This window comes from Dermacentor silvarum, chromosome 4 (genome assembly GCF_013339745.2).
Source record: "Dermacentor silvarum isolate Dsil-2018 chromosome 4, BIME_Dsil_1.4, whole genome shotgun sequence".
Lineage (NCBI taxonomy): Eukaryota > Metazoa > Arthropoda > Arachnida > Ixodida > Ixodidae > Dermacentor > Dermacentor silvarum.
In genome coordinates, this window is record NC_051157.2 from 85599639 (window position 1) to 85621844 (window position 22206).

Consider the following 22206-nt stretch of genomic DNA (forward strand, 5'->3'; position numbering starts at 1 on the left):
AATATGAAGAATAGCAATTGAAAGAATAAACAATTAGTTGTTAGTCAGCGCCGTTGTCTGTCCGCAAACTAATCCTTAAGCGATTATTATATAAAATACGCTTGCAAAGATTTAAAGCTTTGCATAAGTATTTTTCTACAATGCTATAACAAACCCCTGCACAATCTGAATTTTTATCGTACATCACACGCAGCATGCTCCGTATTCTAACCGAATATAAGCCAGGTACCCTGATTAGTTCACCGAGGAGAGAACGGGAAAATCTACTACTCGCTTTGTCTAACACATAGATATAGCAAACAATTGAGCATTCAGTAAATATTTAAATTAACTAACACACTTGAAACTTTTGGTACACATCACTCATAGCATTACGTTCATCACTCTACAAATATAATGTTGCTGCCCTTTTGGTTCTTCCAAATCAGCTGGGAAACTTTGTAAGTGTTCCATATAACGCATCAAAACGGCCAGGATACGTGAGTTGATCCATTTTCATACATTCAACCCCTAATTAAACCCCACACATAGAAAATTGCCCACATGTCACCCACTAAAAAGCTCATCGGTCCCTATTATCGTGAAATACAAACTCGGTAAATGATCTAGTTCTTACAAGACGCCTGGAAAACACGCCTATAACGTTTTCGAATGCTTCTAATTGCAGTAACAACTTCGCTGTAGAAAAATATTACCCGCTATATGACCACAACATGTCGTGCGATAGTGCACGTCTGGAACCAAGTTGGAGGGGCTAATAGCGTCGTTCATTCGACCGGCACGCTATTGCTCACTAGCAATGAAAAGGTAACGAAGTATCTATTGTATACAGATATACGGTCGCGAAGGTAGTTCACTAGAATTCCTATCTGCTGGATATGCTTTCTGTAACCCACCTAGCTTGCCGAAAATCCCACGGAAAATGCAGACGAAAGCAGTGTCATGTCTTCCGTCGATTTCTTTTAGTGTAGCTTAGTTCACTCTATTGTCTCATTTTAGAACGACTGAGCTTCACTTGACCGCCACTGTGAAAAATAAGTGCCAGATTCAGCGTAAGAGTCGGCTTCTTCAGCCCTCTACCCCTTTCTTAACCCCCCCCCCGCCCCCCCCCCTCTATTTTTTAAAATTTTTCCGGAAGATAACTTTATCAAGACCTCCATGTTTTGCCTCAAGCTAAGATAATAAGGTTGCGACGGGGTTTAGTTAGTCACGTTAGCGGCGAGCAGTAAAAATACACCATCTACAATTGTGGTGATTCATGCGCGGCAATCAGAAAATTCTGCGCTGGTTGACAGAACTGGAGTTGCAGGTCGAAACGACATCCGTGTCACCTGCAGTGAATGTTTTATAGGCAGGCACACCACGAGCGATGTGAGGGCATATGTACTAATTTGATTTTTCCTCTGAAGAGCTGATAGTCGACGGCAAAGGCTCATATGCTTGCAGGCATACGCTCAGCGATTGACATACATAGTGAAAAGCCGTTCAGTGGCGCACAAACAAACAAAAAAAGATGACAAGCAGTAAGTCGGCTCTCTTGGATGCACGTTTTGCAAAAGAAATGTGTTTAGCCTGCTATAAGTTTATAAATGGAGCGTCGTCAGAGCGTTACCATCAGCCACTCCTGGATACTTCAAAGCTGCGTTGTTCACGAGGGACAAAAGTGCGTATACCTATACTCGCAAAAGACCGTCCACATTACCTGTAAGAGCGCCAGCAAAGACAGATGCATTTGCAGCTACTCTGCACGTGACACACTGATGTACTAGCTGTCTAATCACATGAATTTTAATCAGCATTGCGTTATTGTATAGGTATATAGACAAGAATAACTATTTTGATTTTTCAGCTATGGTTTTGGCTTATTATCGCGGCGCTTCTGAAGCGTGACCTCATCGGCAGTCTGCCGCCGCGACAATTTCGTCAAGCGCATCACCGAAGCACTTATCTCGTGTCCTCGCAGGAAGAACCATTCATGTTCACCTGCGAATACAGCATCTTGTTGGTGCACGTGTAAGCCCAGCCACTCGCCACTGTTCTGCATTCCTTAACCTGTTCACATGACAAGAATGCGTTGACATCGGCCGTTACTTGTTACAATGCCTCGAATTAAAAGAACAGCACGAGGCTTTCTTAGACGTAAAGAAGGCATGATCACCGCAGGCTAACATTACGGATATAGTGTTCCCAAATGCCAATGGTTTTTCAAGACGAGGTGCCTTATTAAATCCATATTTATGCGGAACTAGGAATCTAACATTACACAGAGGAACTAGGTTGGGCGATTCGGCTGAGGCAGTGTGAGAGTTCCGGAGAGGTGATCGCCAATACACTTGACCCCCTCCGTTTCTCTTGGCCGTCTTCCCTTGCCTCATTTTTTGCATTCCTGGAGGTAGCTTATAAAGACCACCCTCTCCCTTGTGTCTTATCGATCGACAGTGTATAGTTTGCACTTTTGTGTCCAGATACATTATCTTATGTCATTGAAGGTGAAAGACCCCAGTCATCAAATTTTCTTCAACGGAAAAACTCCATTGCGTTGGCACAAAGTGAATACAAAAAAGTACGACACTATTGCGTATGAGTGGTCTGGTACTGACCACTGTGGCAAATACCGCACGAGACTCTGTAAAACCACGGTAGAGGAACATCATTGGAGGAGAAAAACAGTATCCACGCGTTTGACAGCCCTTGTAAGTCGTGGCGCGAAATCATCATGTCCAACTTTAAGGCTCTCTAGTGCTGACCAGCATTTCCCACATAGATTCAGGTGCCACACTGGCGGAGAAACTGGTGCCAATTTTAACATAAGGCAATATCCGCTCACAGCTCAACACTCTCCTCTTGCATCAGTCAATGAAAGCACTCATATCCAGGTACATTCTTTCATATGGCTAACGATAACCCATAAGCTATAGCGATCATGACTGTGCAGGTGGCTACTACGTCGTTGACTCCAGCGGTGGCTCCGCGCAGGCGCGTGTGTCCTCTGGCGCCGTGATGGGAGTCAGAACGGAGGCGACACGATTAGGAAAATCTAGAATGACCTCGCGCGCACCTTCCCACGAGTTGGGTCCCTCGAGGCGGAACTGGTAAGGCAGGCAGGGCCCGAACACACACCGCCGGAACAGCACCGGGTCTGTGATCGCCAAACGGCGCAGGTTGGGCTTCACTCCGAGCAGACTTGCCAGTTCATCCATGTACGCGATCCAGTGAACCTGCGGGGGCAGATCAGAGTACAGGATGCGAAAGCAGGAAGGGTAGATACATTTGACTAGTGTCGCTATTTGGGCTTTTTTGGTCATCTGTTAGAGCAAAAACGCAGGGCGTCGCGGAAAACGACAAACTAAGAAGTCATTGAACACACTGGATACACTAATAAAAAGTAACTATAACTAGTGCCAAGTTTTTCTGCTCTTAACTGTGCTCACTGGTAGCATTATCGGCATCAGAAAGAAAAGGCTGAACACTTCTGTGGCCTGGGAACGTAGCCTGGTATTCGGGTTTCCAGGATGTATGAGTATATGCAAAAACCACAGTGTTGCGCTGTGTTATACAGGCTGCGTGCACGAATTATTCGGAAATGGAACTTTTGCGCGGAATCCGCGCCCCCGTAATGTATGAATATCGACTTTAACTTTTGAGCGAGAGCATCTCTGGGAAAATGAAACACGAAGAGATCAGACACCGAGGAAAGCGTTGGTGCGTGTCCGCTCACATTTGTGCCTCGTTCATCAATCGCTACATTCTCCCTTATAGTAGAGCCGACACAGTGCGCAAATTCTTCCATAAGTTCAGTTACTGCAGCACCAAAACTTCTCGCCGCTGTAGCTTTAAGCATCTCTAAACCACAAGCTTGCATGGTCGGAAGCTTTGGGGCTAATATTTGGGTGGTGTTTCTTTTAATATCTTATGCCAATTTTGCTGCTTTTCCGAATGATCTGAGGAAGCGTGTAAGTCACACAATGAAGACAAAAGAGGGAGAGGGGGGATTTATTCAAAGGAAGGCAGAGAGGTCGGCCTGAGCTAGATACCTGTTACTACATCGAACAGGCACTTTGCAACGCACGAGAACATGGCCACCGTAAGTTTCGCGAAGACATTGCGCCACGAGCGGCTTTCTGCTCAACGAATACCGAATACAGAGAGCTCAGCCGTTCCCTGAAACCTGACCACCAAGTGGCGTCGAAGAAAATTACAGTGGAAGGAGCAATAACACCATGCTTTTTGTGAAGTGGTTACCAGCGGAAAAGTTCTGATTGGATCAATGCTATGGCGAACTTCCTGCCCACTTCCTGCCTTCCAGGCAGCTGCCACGCTTGCATTCCTAAAGTAAAAAATTGTCCTGGTTATGTTGTAGGTGTGCTGCGTGAGAGCATTGTTTTTTAATTACATTAATTTAAAGGAGGTGTCAGCGCTTTTAGGTAGCGTGAGCTGCTCCTCGTAGCAGAGCGAACAAGAAATGAATGCACGGAAGCGAAAGTTCATGAAAATATATGTGTAGCGTTCTGCGGAGAACCAGACAAATGCGCTAACTGTGTTAGCTGTACTTGGCCTGATACATGCCTGTTCTGGCCTATCTAAAGGTCTACCTATCTAAATGTCTCCAGCGACATTTCTTGTTGCTCGACTTTTGATCATTGGAAGTAGTGCGAGGTTCACAGATGAGTACTGGTGCGTACTGAAAATATCACGAAGTTTGAACATAAATGCATACAGTGACGCATTTCATGGGTACAAAGCGGTTTTGAACATGAGAAAAAGTTTGGTGGAAGCTCATGATGTCAGCCCTGCTGCATGCAGGGCTTGCTACTTCAGATGAGGTATTTTAATTGACATGAACGTACGTAAGAATACTATCACAATTGCACATGCAAACTAATAAGCTGCAACCTTATAAACTGGTGCGTAGAATTGAGTAACATAATCTTAAGATTACAGATTGATGACTATGCGCCATTTTCGTGACAACCGTGCAAAAGTAGTTTATCTCGCACCCCGCACTGCGTTCTCAGGAGGTACGACTTGGTTAAGCTTCCAGACTTTCTTTCCCTTTCATTTTCTCTCTATTCCTGTGTTAACGAAGCGAAGAGACGAGTCTAATAAAGTGCGTCTTTGTTAGACTGGTCTAACAAAAATAGGCCCCCCTTCTTTTCTGGTTCAACAGACTTTCATCAGACGAGTTCCGCAGCTTACGTCCAACGACGGGAGATGTTCAGAGAAATTAAATGTGGTGTAATTGATGCAATGGCAGAAAAACACAGCACGTAAAAACGCACAAAATATGCTAACTAGCCCGAGCCCCAGTACTATTCAACGCGCACGTATAGTTGTTGCCGCCTTGCTGGCTCTCTCTGAGCTTCTCTTGCGTCGACGCTGAAGGGCATCACGCTCTTTTAAAAACTCCTTCGTTCCTTTTGCCCTGCACACAGCCGCGACTAATATTATACACAGCACCTAACCTCTGCCCGTGGCATTTTGCCGTCAAGCAACTGCGGCCAAGTGAAGCGTTTCCATTGAAGCCGCCAAACAATCCACACGTATACCTCCACGGCGTAGCGTGCGCTGTTGATGGCTAAAGCGGACGCCCTGCGTGCCGCCTCTTTCCTCTGTCTCTCGGTGTCAGGTAGCGGTAGTTTTCCGGCCAGCACGCGGGCCACATAGCGTGCTTGCATCTCGGCAATGGGCCAGAACCCACCGATGGGGTCCACCAGGCCCACGAAGGCGACACTCGGTTCCCCCACGGGGAAGATGAACTTGTAGAGCTCGACGCGCTCCTCGCGCACGTAGGGAGCTACCTCGGGTGGCAGGAACGGGTAGTGCTTGGAGTACCCCGTCGCTACGATGACGTCGTCGATGACCGCGCGCGAGCCGTCGGAGAACTCGGCGTAATCCGGGCCCAGCCGAGCCACGTTACCTCGAATCTGCGCCCGAAAGAACATTTACCGATCGTCAATCTAACGAGCATATATAATCACGGACACCATGAAATAAGACAAGAGATTAGTTTAGTGAGGAGTTGTATACATAACAACGCACGATGTTTTATCACATACATCGTGAACGAAAAAGCTGGAGCAGTAAAATTAGTGGCATTATTCCCGCTCTTTCTTTTTTGTTAAAATAAAGAAGGTCCAGCGTTCAGCTTTAGCGAGTGGCTCAGCCGTTTAGTGTAGTCATTGTGCACAGAAAAAAGGAAATCGATCAACACACTTTGCACCGAGTTCTGTGTGGTTAATGCAGCCGCATGTGTAGTCTGGACCGCGACTTTCTTGCACTCAGTCACTCTTGCACTCCAATGCGTACGTCATTATCGTCTCTGCTTCAAACCATATATGCTGACTATCCCGTGAGCATAATTCATATTTCTTTTTATTCTAACAGAAAGGGTCGTGAAGTGTAGCGACAAGAATCTAATAGCTGCGGCAATTGAAGTAATAAAGAAAAAGCCTTATGGCATCGAGTGTCACCTGCACCGTTCCGTTTAGTATGCGGGAAGGCAGGACGTCGTTGACGAATAGCTGCTGATTCACGGCGCGGTGCGCAGGCTTCAGGCCGTACATCTTGTGGTCGAAGTGGCCATTGAGGACCCGCTCGAAGGATCGAGCCCCGAGGTCGAACGGCAGCAGCGAGCGAGCAGTGTTCAGAGCCCTGGTGCACATGGTCACGTCCATGGGAAGGCCGCCGGGCGCCAAACGAGGAGCCACCCAAGTCCCCCGGCGCGTGCTCATGTACACCTGCGTCCGAGCGTGTCCGTGAAAGTGTGCTCATGTTTGAGCGCGTCGTACAGCTTGCCAGAAAGCGCGTACCTTACTTTCTATCTAAAGCAAAAGGCTGAGCTTTCCAGTGATTGCGGTTGCGCGGTAACAAATACACGAGGACGATCAAGAAGTGCCACATTTTCTGTTACGTACTTTTGGTGTGACCTCGGCGATCGTCACGCCACATGGCCCAATACTGCCAATAGACATTTTTCGAGCGTGGCGGTAACAATTTCACGTGTCCCTTCACGTGTATACCTTAGAGACCTCTTTAAGGTGTGTTATAAAGGGGCAGGGTAACGAGAATGGCAGCATTAAATGCAGCTGGCGTGTAATATTGCGTAATGCGAGGAAAGGTATTCGGTGAATGTATAGATGTACTGATGATGGGCCGTGATATCGTAAAAATGGTCATTACAGCCTGGCTGTTCGAAAAAAAAAAGATTTACGGTCGATTACGATACTCCCTAATGCGAAATTTGATCGCAACTCTATAGGTGTTTTCATTTTGCGATATATAGGCTGGCGAGTACAATCTGTCTCGTACGACACGTTGCAAACGGAGCGAGGAGTGGCGCGACTGCTTTGCATATCGGAATATCGCGAGAAGCAGCGCGTAGATGACGCGTGGGCGAGGTTCGCAGCAGCCGCCCAGACGACGCGCGCTACTCTGCACCACCTCGTAGCCATCGTCGCTGCAGTGCGTGTCTTGCGTGGCATTACACCTTTCTTTTCACGCTTTCGCTATACCCTCCTCCTCCATTTATCGCCGCATGCTTCCGCTGCACCCTCCTCCGCTTTCCTTCTCGCGCTCTCTTCGCTCTCGCCGTCTTTCATCCCCCGCTGCGCTCCGCGTTCGCTCTTTCATCCTTCGCTGTGCTCGTTCGCTCGGTTACGCCGAGGGACGACGGCGACGGACGCCAAACGCCGGAACGGGCGCTTAAAACCTGCGCTCTAAAATGCTAGAATGAAAAGCATGTACAGCATGGCTGAGTAACTCAAGCAGGCTAGGTGACTTTTTGTCACCAGCCCGCTTCAAAGGAGACGTCGATAAATCATCATCATCAACAACAACAACTAAATGATGGCGAGGGGCGTTGGCCGCCTCACCGGCCGCCTCTCGTTTTCTCGGCATCCAATTATCCTCCAAGAAAGGAAGCGTGGCCGCTTTCTTTCCTTTCCTCTCGCCTCTAATTGTTGTCTTTTATTTCCAGTTTTGCGCTACTAAGTATCATGTTCAGAAGTTGGGGAGCTAGCTCTCACCAGGAAAGTCGAGGCACGACCCGCCAGCCAATCCTGCGAGAGCCGGCGCAACCATCACTCTGCGGCGTAGTCGTGCGCCACTGACCCAGAAGTCCGCACACGTTACCACCGACTTGCTGAGTATGCCTCGTTCTTGGAGGCAAAGGTAGCTCGGCCGAGGCACGACGTCGACCGACAAACCCTCCATAGGTATACTAACTGCAGTCCTAATAGAGGGGTTGTCGGTCGACGACGCGGCGTTTAGCAGTTGTTTGATGTTGGCTTCTAGATTTAATTTTCATCTCTAGCTTTTAAGTTCATTTTTATTGCGATAGCAATTATATGGACACTCCAAGCGCATTTCTGCCGTTGCCGTAGTCGTCGGCGTCACTGTCATCGTCGCCGTGAGGTTCCGTATATTGACCGACGGCGATAAAATCGTCGCCACGCTCCGTGTGCTGTATGTGCAGGTGAAAGCGCGCGAGGGACGCGCGCTTTCACGGAGAGCAAACGCGATGTCTTCCGTCGCGCGAAAGGCCGTGGGGGTATGGGAGGGGAGGCGACGCTTAGCTGCGGCACCAAATGCGTATCTTGCGACCGGGCGCAAGGGGAACTGGAATTTTGCAGGCGAAAGCAGGAAAGCGGGAAAGCAAACGCGGGAGGGAGGGGTTGAGGGTTCTGCTCAGCAAGCAGCTGCGTACTTGTACTTTGCGCGGCGGCGGGCGGTCGCGCGTACCGTATCTTGAAAGCGATCTGCAACACGGCTCCTACCTTTGTATGCGCTGTGCTTTCATCGCTTAGTTTCCCTTGAAGCGATAGACTGCACGAACCTTTGCTCGCTGCTGCTGCCGTGCTTGCTCAGGCCAGCGTTCTGACAGTGGTTGTCTGCGGTCATCAAGTGGGATCTATTCATGTTTGCTTGTGCGTGCTGAAACCATGCTTGTTAATTCAGTTAGTTCAGTTAGTAGACGAATGTGTCCAAGTTTATGCAACTGATAAAAATACTATCCTTACTCCGTATAGCTCTCCACTAGTAAATTTGCTATCGCAATTGATGCTTCGCCTTTCGGGCGAAACCGCATTTTTTTTTCATATCTCTATGAGAAAAGGAGTAGCCGGTGCCAATTAAAGGCGACAACATCTACTAAGCACCATATAATAATAATGAAAATGCTACAGTCCCAAAAATAATGAAGTAACAAGTAGTGGAGGTGCGGGGTACTGCAAGCACTAGTCGTTCCTCTGCAGAGCCATTGGCTCGCCGTTACAAGGTTCCATCGATGGGACGAAACGCTCTTGTCATTCTTGAGGCCTTCTTTCCAAAGGGCTGTTCCGCTCTCTGGAGATGGTTATTGACTAGCCATAGGAAGACATCCTTGCTTTGGAGTTTGCTAATATCTCGAGATACCATGAAGTGATCGAGGCGTCTCCTATTCTTCAGCTGGAGCCTGGTCATAAGGTACCGGGTTAGTGCGTGCGCTTTCATGTTCTTGAGCCCTTGTCAGTGTTTCAGTGTGATACTAAATTCCTGCAGCAACTCCTTCTTATAAGTAAATCATTAGGGTCTTTTACTGTCATCAGCCAAGTGAAGGCTGGCCATATCTGCGATGACCGTTATTGGTGTGCTGAATATATATGGTCGTACTGTTTCATTGCGTAGACAACGTTTAAACATTCTTGCTGAGTCATACAGTAATTCAGTTCTGGTTTGTTCTAATGCCCACTTGCGTAACCGATGAGAAACTGTTCAGAACCGTCTCCCTGCACAAGCACGGTGCCGATCCCATAGCCGCAGGCATCTGTGTGAATCTCAATACGTAGGTCACTGCAAGCTATATGTCTTTGTGATCCGGTATTTTTTGACACTGATATTTTGTTTTCTGATAAAAGCAAACTAACAGGGTAAATAACAGAAGCGTTAAATATTAGAATGAGTGCTGAAAAATGCATCAGTCAACCATCGGTTGCAATCACTGACATTCTTGAATACTGCTTGACCCTTTGTTATCTGTTTACGTAAAAACTGATGACTCGTTTTGCGCATGCTGAGTGCAGGTAGCTTGTGCGCTTATGTTCTGTCTCTTTCCAAAAATAAACAGTTGTGAGTAAGCGCTCGTGTGTCCACATACACTGTGTCTTTGTCTACTGTGCGCGCTACAAATTTCACCATGAAAATCAAGGTAATGTTGTGCGCCGTCGCTTGGAGATACTCAGATTATTTTTTGCATTCGGCCTAATTACATAATTAGTCTTAATGAATTAATCAACTTGTCAATATTATAAGATGAAAGGTATCGATGACAAAATTGTAAAGCAACATGAAAAACCCTGATACAGCTTTCTGTTGCTCAATACATGATACATAAAAGTGTTTTTCTGAGCGTGAAAGAAGCCCGTGAATGCACGCAAAGTGCCTCGAGCGGCCAGTCGCGTGGCAATAAGGTTGGAGTGCATACGGCAGGCATTACCTAATACTGACTGGAAGCTTACCACTGTCGTTAACTGTACAATCATTGCACTCTACCGGTGCTAACTTATGGGGCAGAAACTTGGAGGTTAAGTGATAGGGGAGGTGATGAAATTAGGAAATTTGCAGGAGCAAGTTAGAATCAGCTAGAACCAGTTAGAAACAGGGGTAATTGGATATCGCTGGGGGAAGCCTTCGCCCTTGTAATGTGTATAGTGCGCGAGACAGTGGCATGGTTGGGAGATGAAAAGAATATGATGGCAAAGAGTGCGCGCGCGGAGGTGAATCCGTGCACATAAAATAGGCTGATGTTATGATCATCATCATCATGATTATGACTAAACGTTTGCATATGTATCTTTAAGAAAACACTCACGTACCCTATACCAAGCCCGTATAGATCAGATTGATTATTATATGCGAACATAATATTCTGTATCTTGAATTTTTGACATCTGTGATCGCATGGTTACTATTTGTTAATACATTCTGCTATTCTTCTTTGTAATAACGCATTTGCAAACTTTTTATCGATAAACTGATGGTGTTATTGTTTTCCCCCTTTTTATTTTTGACAGTAGGTCCCGGGACACCACAGTTCTTGAACCATGGGACCTTCCAATGCATATGTAAACCGCTTGGAATGTTTCATGCAATCCTTTGAAAATAAAATCTTTGAAACCTTTGAAAAAGAAGGGGGGCTTTGTACACAGAGAATAAAAAAAAAAAACGACAGATAGAGGGTGCAAACGTGTTAACCAGAAAAGCATCTGATTGGTTACCCTACCCTGGAGGACAGGAAAAAGGAATAGAAAGACGAGCGATTGAACTGAGAAAGGAGAAAACGACGCATTGAGTGCGCGCACTGGTGCGGAGAGCGTGGGGTGCGTTTTTTCCTTTCACCCCCATCGAAGTGCGGCCACTGTAGCCTCAATCGAACCCACGACCTTGAGCTCAGCAGCTCAGCCCCATAGCCACTGGGCTACCGCTGCGGGTTGACCACGCATGCAAAGGCGCTCGCACACGCTAGTTGTTGCCAAAAAAGCAGTGCGCCCGACGATCATCGGCCCAGAAGGCACACAGACACTTTTGTTCTGATACAGGATCCCATGTTACGGTATGAGATTATCTGATATATAGCACATGGGTTTTTAATTTGCTTTTCTTTTCGTTTTTCAGAGACACTGCTTATCAATACCGTAATCATTTTTACTAATCACACGTGCATTCTCACCTGCGGGCAGACGTAGCTCAACTCGACGGCGATGTCTCCGCCAGAGTTTCCCATGCCCACCACCAGGACGCGGCGGTCCTCGAACGTGGACGCCTTCCGGTATTCGTGAGCGTGCACGACGCGGCCGCGGAACGTGTCTCGGAGGCCCGGAAGATCGGGCCACTTGGGCACCGCGTGGTGGCCGCTGCACACGACCACGGCGTCCGCATAGAGCGTGAAGTCCTGCCCCGTGGTCGTGTTCCGGCCGCACACGGTCCAGCGACGCTCTCTGCTATCACCAACGCCATCACTCTTGTCGACTCCATCCGCCGACGCTCTCCGCACAGACTCCACCACGTGGTTGAAACGGATGTGCGAGTTCAGGTCGAAGTGCTTGCTGTATCGCCTGCAGTCGGGAGTGTACGTGCACGTTTCAATAAAGACAACGAGAAAGAACTAATTGTAGTTTTTAGAGTTAGCCGAGGTTGTTTTAAGAATGCGTGAATAGTATTATTGCGAGTAATGTAACACAGAAGGTATCTTCCGCTTCAAATGCAAATAAGTTATATCAGCTAAGAAGCGACTCGAAGATGAACTGACGAGCCCACAACCAGCAAAATTCAATCATAGATGATGCACTCTCGAAAAAAAATTTATCGATGATTACGATACTCCCTAATGCGAAATTTCAGCGCAGCTCTATACGCGTTTTCATTTCGCGATATATGGGTTGGCGTGGACAACCTGTCTTTCCGGCACGCTCCAAGCGGAGCGAAGTGTGGCACGTCTGCCTCTCTAATCGGGAGATCGCGAGAGGCAGCGCGTGGGTGACGCATTGGGGCGATTCACACAAGACGCCGCAGACAGACCTCCGCTCATGCAGCGCTTTGTTTCCATGCAGACGACGCGCTACTTTGGCTCCATATCGTAGCCATCGCCACCGCACAGCCCGTCTTGCGCGGCACTACGATTTTCTTCTCGCGCTTTCGTTCCACCAACGGCGAGTGCGGCCCTTAGTCGTGGGGAAGTCGTGCCACTATGCAGTGTCAGCGGCGATAACACCCATGGGAGCGTCACATCGAGCTATAGCCGCTCGCCATCGCCCCTTGCAAGAGCAGTGATCCCCGTCACACACGCTCGTACCGCGGAGTGACCTCACCCGCTGACCCCGCGGACGAGCGTTGCCCTCCCCACCTCATGGCACTCTGCCCCCAAACAACATGTTTTAACCAGTTGTTCTACGTGGTTATTCATTCGAGGCCGCCAGTACAACTCTCGCAAACGGCTTTTCGTACGACTGATCCCCGGGTGTGATTCGTGTGCGACTTCCATCAAACGACGAGTAAGGATACTTGGAATTACGATCCTGTCATCACGGTAAAGCATGCCGCATACAATAGATAATTCTGCACGTACATGGAAATATGGCATTAGCTCCGCTTCCAGAGATTTTGTATCAGGCCAATAGGACAAAACAAAGTCCATGACTTTTGCGATTGTATTGTCAGATGCACTCTCCGCTTGTAATTCTGCAATGGTTAACATCGGAGAAAGAAGGCAAACAAACTGATCTTCGGCAACCTCATTGGTTCCTCCTTACAAAGGCAGTCGAGAGAACGCATCAGCCACCACATTATTGCTTCCCTTACGGTACTCTACGGTGTAGTTGTAACAAAGAAGTCGCGCTGACCAACGTGAAATTCGCAATGGCCGATGTCCAACACCTTTGGTTGACAGCAAAGTGACAAGAGCACTGTGGTCGGTTCGCAAGACAAAGGGGCCACCCCAAAGGTACACGTGCCAATGTTCACAGGCCCAAACACATGCTAAGGCTTCACGTTCGCCTGCAGAGTACTTCCTCTCTTGTGGGCTCAAGGTACGGGAGGCAAAGGCAACCATCTGTAGAATTCCCTTGTTATCTTGTTGCAGCACAGCGCCCAGTCCATACCCGGAGGCATCGGTCGTGACGATGGCGGGTAGGTTCGGGTCAAAGAAATGTAGAACCTTGCAAGTTGTCAGCAGTGATTTCAAACGGACGAAACTCTCTTCGGCAGCTGACGTCCAAGCAAATGGCTCGTTGCCTCGAAGCAATGCCCGTAAAGGTTCCACAACATCCGAAAAATGGGGAACTAACTTGGAATAAAATCCCGCCAGACCAAGCAGGGAACGAAGTTCATTGATGTTTGAAGGCGGCGGAGCTTCTTTCATCGCTTGGATAGATGACGCTAGTGGAAAGAGTCCTTTGCCGTTCACAACATGTCCCAGAAACGTTAGTTCCGTGACGTCGAAAACGCACTTCTGGTTCAGTTTCAGGCCCGCTTTAGAAAGTCGTTGCAAAACGATGCGAAGATTTGAAAGATGGTCTTCTCGAGAACGACCATATACGATAATGTCAGTCAATGTAGAAAAGTACACCTTTGCACCCTTTCAGTATGAGATGCATCATCTTTTTGAAATGCTGACGGGGCTGAAGGCAAGCCGAAACATACTCTCTTAAACCGAAAAAGCCCGTCGTGCGTGATGAAGGTAGTCAGATCACGACTCTCAGGATCGAGCTCTAGTTGATGGTAGGCAGACGCCAAATCCAGCTTCGAGAATCGCTTGGCGCCAACTAAGCTGTGCAGGCGCAGCTCGTCTGTCTGTGGTATAGTGGAAAGCTTTCAACAATTACACCTTTATTGGGCTCTCGCAGATCAACACACATTCGTATTGAACCATCCTTCTTGCGAACAACCACTATAGGAGAAACCCACTGAGAGACGTCAACGCGCTCGATTATGTCTTGGGCTTCAAGTTTTTGCAGTTCAGCCGACACTTGTTCACGAAGGGTAAACGGCAGCCGTCGTAGCTTGCTGGCAACGGGTGGAACGGAATCACGAACCTTAACTTTGTGTTTGAATCCTTTGGCAAGTCCGAGCTGTTTGTCAAAGAGGTGTTCATACTCTGAAAGTAGCTCAGCTGGCAATGTAGGAGTGCTGGAGGCCAATGCAAGACACTGAAGCGATTTACCTTCAATATTCATCTGTAGTGCCGCAATGGCGTCTAAGCCCAGTACAGTGGTGCCTTCAGATACAACATACAGAAGAATACAAGCAGTTCTGTCTTGACTTGAAGCTAAACATTTCGACAGAATTACCTGTCTGGTTGGGAAAATTGATTAAGACTTAGAGATTGACTCCAACCAAATAAGGAAATTTACTAGCCCGACGTTTCGGAACCTGTCTTGGAACGCAGCTGAAGCGACAAAACATCTTCGAACTCTTGTCTTTGACTTGGCAGTAGTCGAAAAGCTGCACTGAGGCAGGTTTCAAAGGGTAAGTGCTTGCAAAAAACTGATGATAGAGTTCTTCAGCCAGAATAGTGACAGAAGATCCCGTATCAACTAGAAACGAGATAGGGCGACCTTCCACAGCGACGGATGCGTAAATGCCATGCTTGTTTCCATTGACAACACGAACTGTTTTTCCGCTACTCTGGGAGCTAGCGTCGTCGTCGTCATCAACTTGTCGAACTTTAGCTGAATATCCAGACGACCTACACATAAAATCTAAGTGGCCAATCCTCTCGCAGCGACGACATCTGCACTTGCGGGCCTTACATGCAAGACTGTTTGCAAGATGGTCACTCGCTCCACAACGATAGCAAGCTCGAAGGTTCGTGGTACCTTGTACAGGATGCTCAGATGCTTTGGCTTTGCACTTATTACAAGTTGTGCGTTCATTTGGTTGTTCAGAAGACCGAGAAGAGCTTTGCGCTGTTTTAACGTGACGAACTGAAGCATCGTCGCAAAATTCCTTAGCATGACTCACGGCTTCTTCGTACTGATTAGCAATTGTTATAGCTCGTGAGAGCGTCAGTGATGAGCCCTCAAAAAGTAACCGCTCACGTAAATTATGATTCGTCGCTTTCGAGACAAACTGATCACGTAGCATCTCACCAGCGAGCCTTCCAAAATTACAGCCTGCAATGAGGATTTGTAAAGCAGAGACGTATTCTTCCGCTGTCTCACCTGCATGCTGAGCACGGCGACTGAACCGTTGTCTAGCCACGATGACGTTGACTGAACACTTGAAATGACCCGAAAGCAGGGGGATTGCAGAGTCATACGCGTCATTCGTCGACCCGGTGTCACCTGTGCTCGCAGGACTAGTAGCGAGAGCAGAGCCAGACTGCAAGTCCGCTGGCTTCAGTGTAGAGAAGATCCGCTGCCCCTCCATACTAAGACATGTGAGCAGGATAGCTTTTCGGCGTTCGACTGGAAGCGCTGAAGCTCCAGAAGCCACCATGTACGTCTGAAAGGCCTGCTTCCACTGGTCCCATGGGACAGCCTGATGACCAGGCGAAGGCAGAAAAGGCGGTGGCGGTTGCAATCCCGGAATGCTCATTGTGGTGATGCAGCAGAAATCACCAGGACTCTTGCTCTTGCATGGGTTGAAATCTCGTCGCCAATATGTTGTATTTAGAACACAGAGGAACGATGCATCCGATGCCTGAACATCACCTTCTTTATTTCATGTCCTCATCCTCCTCTTCTTTCCTACACAACACTATTTCAAAAATTGGGAGCAGCTCCATATTTTCGGCAGCGGCCGAAGTTTCGTTCCAGCTACGACGGGTATCTCTACGTGTGCTTAATATGTATACTTTGCTGTTGCGCCCGAAATACACGCGCACGAAACACTGATTTCTCATTTGTCACTCGCATACCGCATCCTGCATAAGCTTCAACTTGAGTGAAATACTCAGTACTGAGCGCGTATGCTTGGCAGCCATATACGCGCTGAGCGCTGTCATTTGCAGACTGGAAGCTTCTACGCCAAATCTCATACTTTTTATACTGTTTTCATCAACAGATTTAGTTTATTTAACAACTTTTGTTGGAATATCTTAAGTCTTTTCATGGTATTCTCTCTTTCAAATGGTCCTTGTTATGATCGGCTTGGAACTCAGCATCTCAGTTGTGGGAAACCAAACCCGCGCACGTTCCCGTGTCGGGGCAATTATCTTCATTCCCAAGAGGCGGTTATGATTTTCGTGAAAACTGTACCTCTCAAATGTGGGAAACAAGCCCGAGTGCCTTTCCCGTGACGAGATAATCCCCTTCATCCCCGACAAAGCGTCACACATCTACGACCTGAGCAGACGCAAAAGGCGAGCTATCAAAGGAGAGGACCCGAGGGGGACGGAGGTCGTCAACTTGACCACCCGACAGAGGATTGACACTTCCACAAGTTCCCCAAAGGAGACATCGGCTACCACAAGACCACGAGGGTTTATTTAAGACCGTCCTGGCCCCCGTGTTAGGAGAACCGCTCGAGACTCGGATAGAGTCAAAACCATGTACCAATGAAGTGGATACAATCTTTTCTATTTTTCATCATCACGATGCCCGCCTTCATCGCCGTCTTCTGATTCTTGCGGTGACGACCCACCTCACCCGGTCGAGATTATATCACCCTCATATGTTTAATGATTTGCTATATGATGATAAACACACTCCGTCGGAATGGAAACTTTACCTCCAAAATGGTTCACAACGCACGAAACCTTGACCTCTACAAATAAAAGCTTTATTATATGCTGCACTGATTACGCATAAAGACTGGTCGCAGTCAGCACGCAGCGCGTGCTGCACCCCGTGCAGATCATAGCGATCAGGACACGGTAAATCCTGTAGACTTGACACCAGTATGTCCAGAAAAAAGAAATCAAAAGAAAAAGCGCCATTGAAGGACGTTTTGACATTAGAATATATCCGGTATGAGGCATTTAAACAAGTATGCTTATGATAATGCGCTCATACGAACGTACCCGCTATATATTTTGTCATTACCCTCTCAAGTTTGCATAACTTCTCTGTTTAACAGGCCTCCCACGTCACTTTCACCTCAGCGACGTTTACTGGAAGATTTATCTTAAGTTACAAGGCCGCCAGCTCCGAACACATACCGGACTAACAATCGACGTCGCTCATTAAAGCGTCTGCAGCGTACCGCGCCTGTCGAGGTGAAGCAGCCTCCACAGCAAGGCATGCACCGCGTTTCATGTCGGCTACGTGAAGTTTCAAAACGAAGTTTATACGAATGCATCGGCCTGTGAAGAAATACGACGCTCGTTCAGCGGCGGGGCGACGGTTCTGCAAACAGTTGAAGCGGATGGCGACAGATGGCTGCGTGGGATAGCACAAGGTCGCTGGTGAACGATTAGAAGGAAAGAACAGAAGACAAAATCAGTTGTCGGCTCTTTCTCAAAACGTCCCGCTTTGCTTGCACAGACGAGAGTGCTAAATCAATAACATAATAAGAAGAGAAAAACTAAAGAAAGACTAGGAACCGGGTTGTATTGTGTCATTTCACGTAATAACTTGCGGCCGGTTGCAAACGGCTCCAAAAGTTCTCTGTGCTCGGACTGCTCGGAACATCTGCATTGTCGCGAAGTTTCGGTGTGCAGCACGTGAAACAGGGACAGGAGTTCGTTGGTTACAAAAATGGTTACAAAAAGGACCATAGATATTTACAAGAATTAGAAGAAAGAAATTAGAAGGGAAAATACGATAACACAAGGGGCAGTGCCTTGCTATATGAGGCTCGAGCCATTTGCCTAAAGACCAAAACATACCGGAGCAAATATTCGCACTAGTGGTGCGAAGTCTGAGCAAACAGCTGAAGCTGGCGGCCCTTCCCTGGCTTTAACTTGGCTTTTCAGTTAGCTTTAGCTTGGTTCTCTCTTAGCTTTAACTTAGTTCTCTCTCGAGCGTTGTCGTCTTCTTCCACAGCTGGTACGTTAGCGCACCTCGGCACAACCGCGCGAATGCGTTCGTGGCATTGCTCCAGCGTTCGTCGTCTTCTTTCACATTGGCTCCGTCGCCGCTCATCATTCCAGCGTAGAATTTCACTTAAGCAGTGGTACGCGTAGAGCTTCTGCCGACGCCGACCGAGTTTCCCCGCGTTCGCGCCGAACGCGCCCGGTGTCCGTCACTGCAGCCAATGCCTCTGGCAGCTGCTCGGCAGGTACACTCACCAGGCAAAGTGTGTCTCAGCGCCTCAGCGACGCAGAGCTAGTGACCCTTCTCGCGGCGATCCCGTGGCCGCTGCCATGTTTGATCACGTGGTGACGCGTCCATTGCTTGCCTCAACTGCCTCCGTTGCCTCCTTGTTTACAATGGAAGTGTATGACGCCGGCGCGGCTTAGAAAACCTCTGTTTTCGGAGATATCGTAGACGGTGACTAGGTACGTGGACGACACGAACCTTTGATCACAGCTTCAGAGAACACGCAAAAGCGCTTTCGGAGCTGATTAAGCTATGTCCAAACGGCGCAAGCAGCGTATATGGTGCTTGTTCTACAAGCGGGGCTAAATATGTACTCCAAGCTATCCAAGCTTTCCGATTATGAATTCAGTCAGGATTAGTGTGTTTTGCTCTTTGTTCTTTATTCGGCAAATATTTTGAAGCAGTGGCTTGTCAGTTTCTGACTCAGTGAAGTTCCTCGGTGCGGCCACTATCTGATTATTTTCTGCCTAATCGCCCGCGGGTGAGCTCAGTTCCGATAGATTTCTTCTTGCTGCGCACAAGGCTTGAAACGTAGCTGTTTTGTACATTGTAATACCTTGTACCAAATATATATTACAGCTAGTAACTCGCTTACTCTTGTGGACCATCACGAAACATTCAGCTTCGACCATTCGTGCGCCATAGCTGTAGTCCGTCATTTATTGTGCGTATACAGTGCGGATATATTCAAGTGTGCGCCCATTCACTTATTCTTAATACGTCGGCGATAGAGTGGGCGTACGTTTTCCTGCCATTTGGGACAGATATGTATAGATAACGTGCGCGAAACTTACTATGACAGGAAGCGGCGCTACTCCCTTCATCATTGTTTAACGAGTGGTACTCACCCTTGCCGACGTTCTGGGGATGAAGCCCTTTGTTTGAAGGTTAGCGATACAAGGCTGGCGGATGAGCAAATTTCTGTATCCTCGAGGAACGCCGTACATCATGAAGTGCCGGTATAACACGTTCGGACAGTTGCAGCAGCGGTCCGCGAACTTGGCCGCACAGATTCATTCTATTCCTTAACATGCCAGTCACTATTTTTGCAGCCAACTACAGCACACGTCTTCAATCCACATGATTCAATCTAGCACGATTGGAGCACAGTGTGTTAGCGAAAACTCAGTTGCATTTCCGACAGCTGATCGCACAGAAGCAAGGTAGAAGCAGTAATGGTTTCGTATTCGTGCGCGGTCGCTGAGGAGAGGTAATGGCGTGTAATGGCGTGCCGCCGTGAGCGCCATCTCGTTTCTCTAAAACAAACTGCTCCGCGAAAAGGGTCAATATACTCTGGAGTGACGTCATTGCCTAGCTTCGTGCCCGCGCTGCTGTGGGGAGAAGCTAGGCAGAGCTACGGAGGTTAGGCAAGGCATCGCAAGGTGGCGCAGTGGCGGGAGCAGCGGTAGGGAGCCTACATGCAAGCGCCGTTAGCGTTTGCATCTAGGCTCCCTAAGCGGCGGCGTAATATCACAAGTGAGGCAGTGCAGGGTGACATGGGTTGGGCCTCTTTTGAGGTCAGAGAAGCACAGAGCAAAAGAAAGGCTCAGGAACATGGATGAAAATAAATGGGCGGCTAAAGTGCACAAGTATCTGTACATGAAAAGCGTGGACACAGAATGGAGGAAGAGGTCAAGAAAGTTAGCAGCCAAGTACAGGATACTCGAAACTGTAAATAGACAACCAGGAGTCACCAAAAAGAAAGTGAGAGAAATAGAGACCGTGAATTGGATGCGAAGAATGGAAACAAAAAGGACCATAGAGATTTACAAGAATTAGAAGAAAGAATTTAGAAGGGAAAATCTGTACGATAACACAAGGAGCAGTGCCTTGCTATTTGAGGCTCGAGCCGGTTGCCTAAAGACCAAAACATACCGGAGCAAATATTCGGAACTAGATGAGACATGTGTATGCTGCAGTAAAGATCCAGAGACCACTCAGCACATCGTAACGGAATGCGACGGGATCCACCCAGCGAGAACCATAGGTAACGTGCAACTCCCAGAAGCACTTGGGTTTAAAGTGGAAGGAAACATCAACAGATCAGCCGTAGAGATAAGCAAGAGACAATTAGAGTACTGGTGGAAAAAAAGCAGGAAAAAGATTGATACGACATGATCTCTTAAAATCATAGGTAGCGGTACAAGGTAAATTAAGAAAAGGAAAAAGATTAATGAGAGGTATACAAAAATGCTAGATAAAGAACATGTATAGTATACCTGATTACCTGATTATACCTGATCACCTGTTACTTTTTTGTACTACTGATGAAAATAAATTCAACTTCGACTTCAAAATCAAGCAAGTAGTCGCCGCCCCGTTTCAAAGGGGATGCCAATAAATTATCATCATCATCATCGGCGGGGTGAAGAGGTGGCGGCGCAGCTGGGGAGAGGACGTGGCACTCCGTTGCTAGGCAACACATTAAATTATCGCTCGGCGAGGGTAGAGTGACCTAGAATAGAATAATAGGGTTCTAGGTCACTCCAGCGAGGGTTTTTTTGGGTAGGGGATTCAGCAGACACATTACGCCCGGCTTAAACAGCTCCGCTGTTCATATGCATCCTGGTCAGAAAGAAGACAGTTACAAAGGCACCCAAAGTGGTTGTGGCATTATATGTGTACCAAGTTTGTATACGCGGGGACTGCCCCGTGAATACGAACAAGACAAATTTTCGAGCGACAAGTTAATCTCTCGGCCTATTTATCCTTGACCACACGATGCACTCGCGTTGCGGCAGGTAAATAAACAGGAAAAAAATTGCTGGATCTCCCGTTTTCGAGAGTAGGCGGAAGCATGAAATGGCTACTGGCAAAGCAGATTGCTTGGAGATGATACTAGCCACAATGTTAAAATGGGTGTAGTGCATGTTCGCAACGGCACACCTCACCACACCACATCGCACCACACCGCAGCACGCCATACTGTGCACTGGTCCATAAGGTCGCTGCCCAGCTAGAACAATGAAACCGACTTAAGGCTGCACGACAGGCAGCCAAAGACGCCAAGGAGGCAGAGCGCAATGCCCAGCTAGAAGAAAAGCGCCTGAAGGAGGCGCAACGCAGCGTGGCGCCATCTCTCGAGGCGACGCAAAACGCGTGCCGCGAAACTCACGGACCGCTGGCGTTTAAAAGAGCACAGGCAACCCTATCTCAGCGCCAAAAGATGACAATCAAGCGTATATGGTGCCCTGTATCCGCCTTTTGAACGTCGCTATTAGAAATGGCAAATAAAACTTCAGCGTACTAGAAGTTGCAGTTTGAGTGATATTGTGAACACACATTAGGAAGAACATGGAAGCAATACTTTTTTGTAACTTGAACTTGTTTGCAGTAACTAGCATATGTAATGCGGTCCTGTACAAAGGGTTGGGGGCCACAGACGGCATTTATCGTAACTTTTGACTGGTTGCCCGGATGATCTCACTTTGTTGTCGCAACGATGAGCGGATGACGACTCTGGCTTTAGGCT

General features: G+C 47.9%; 1 protein-coding gene across 1 annotated transcript in view; it reads right to left on the reverse strand.

The window, feature by feature from the left end:
• Positions 1 to 22206, reverse strand: part of LOC119450343 (uncharacterized) — a 53595-nt gene that overhangs the window by 29235 nt on the left and 2154 nt on the right. The window contains exons 3-6 of the mRNA XM_037713776.2: positions 11705 to 12089; positions 6471 to 6737; positions 5547 to 5924; positions 3059 to 3218 (exon numbers count right to left, since the gene is read on the reverse strand). Of these exons, the coding sequence (XP_037569704.2) occupies positions 3059 to 3218; positions 5547 to 5924; positions 6471 to 6737; positions 11705 to 12089 (1190 nt within the window). The remainder of the gene's footprint in view (positions 1 to 3058; positions 3219 to 5546; positions 5925 to 6470; positions 6738 to 11704; positions 12090 to 22206) is intronic.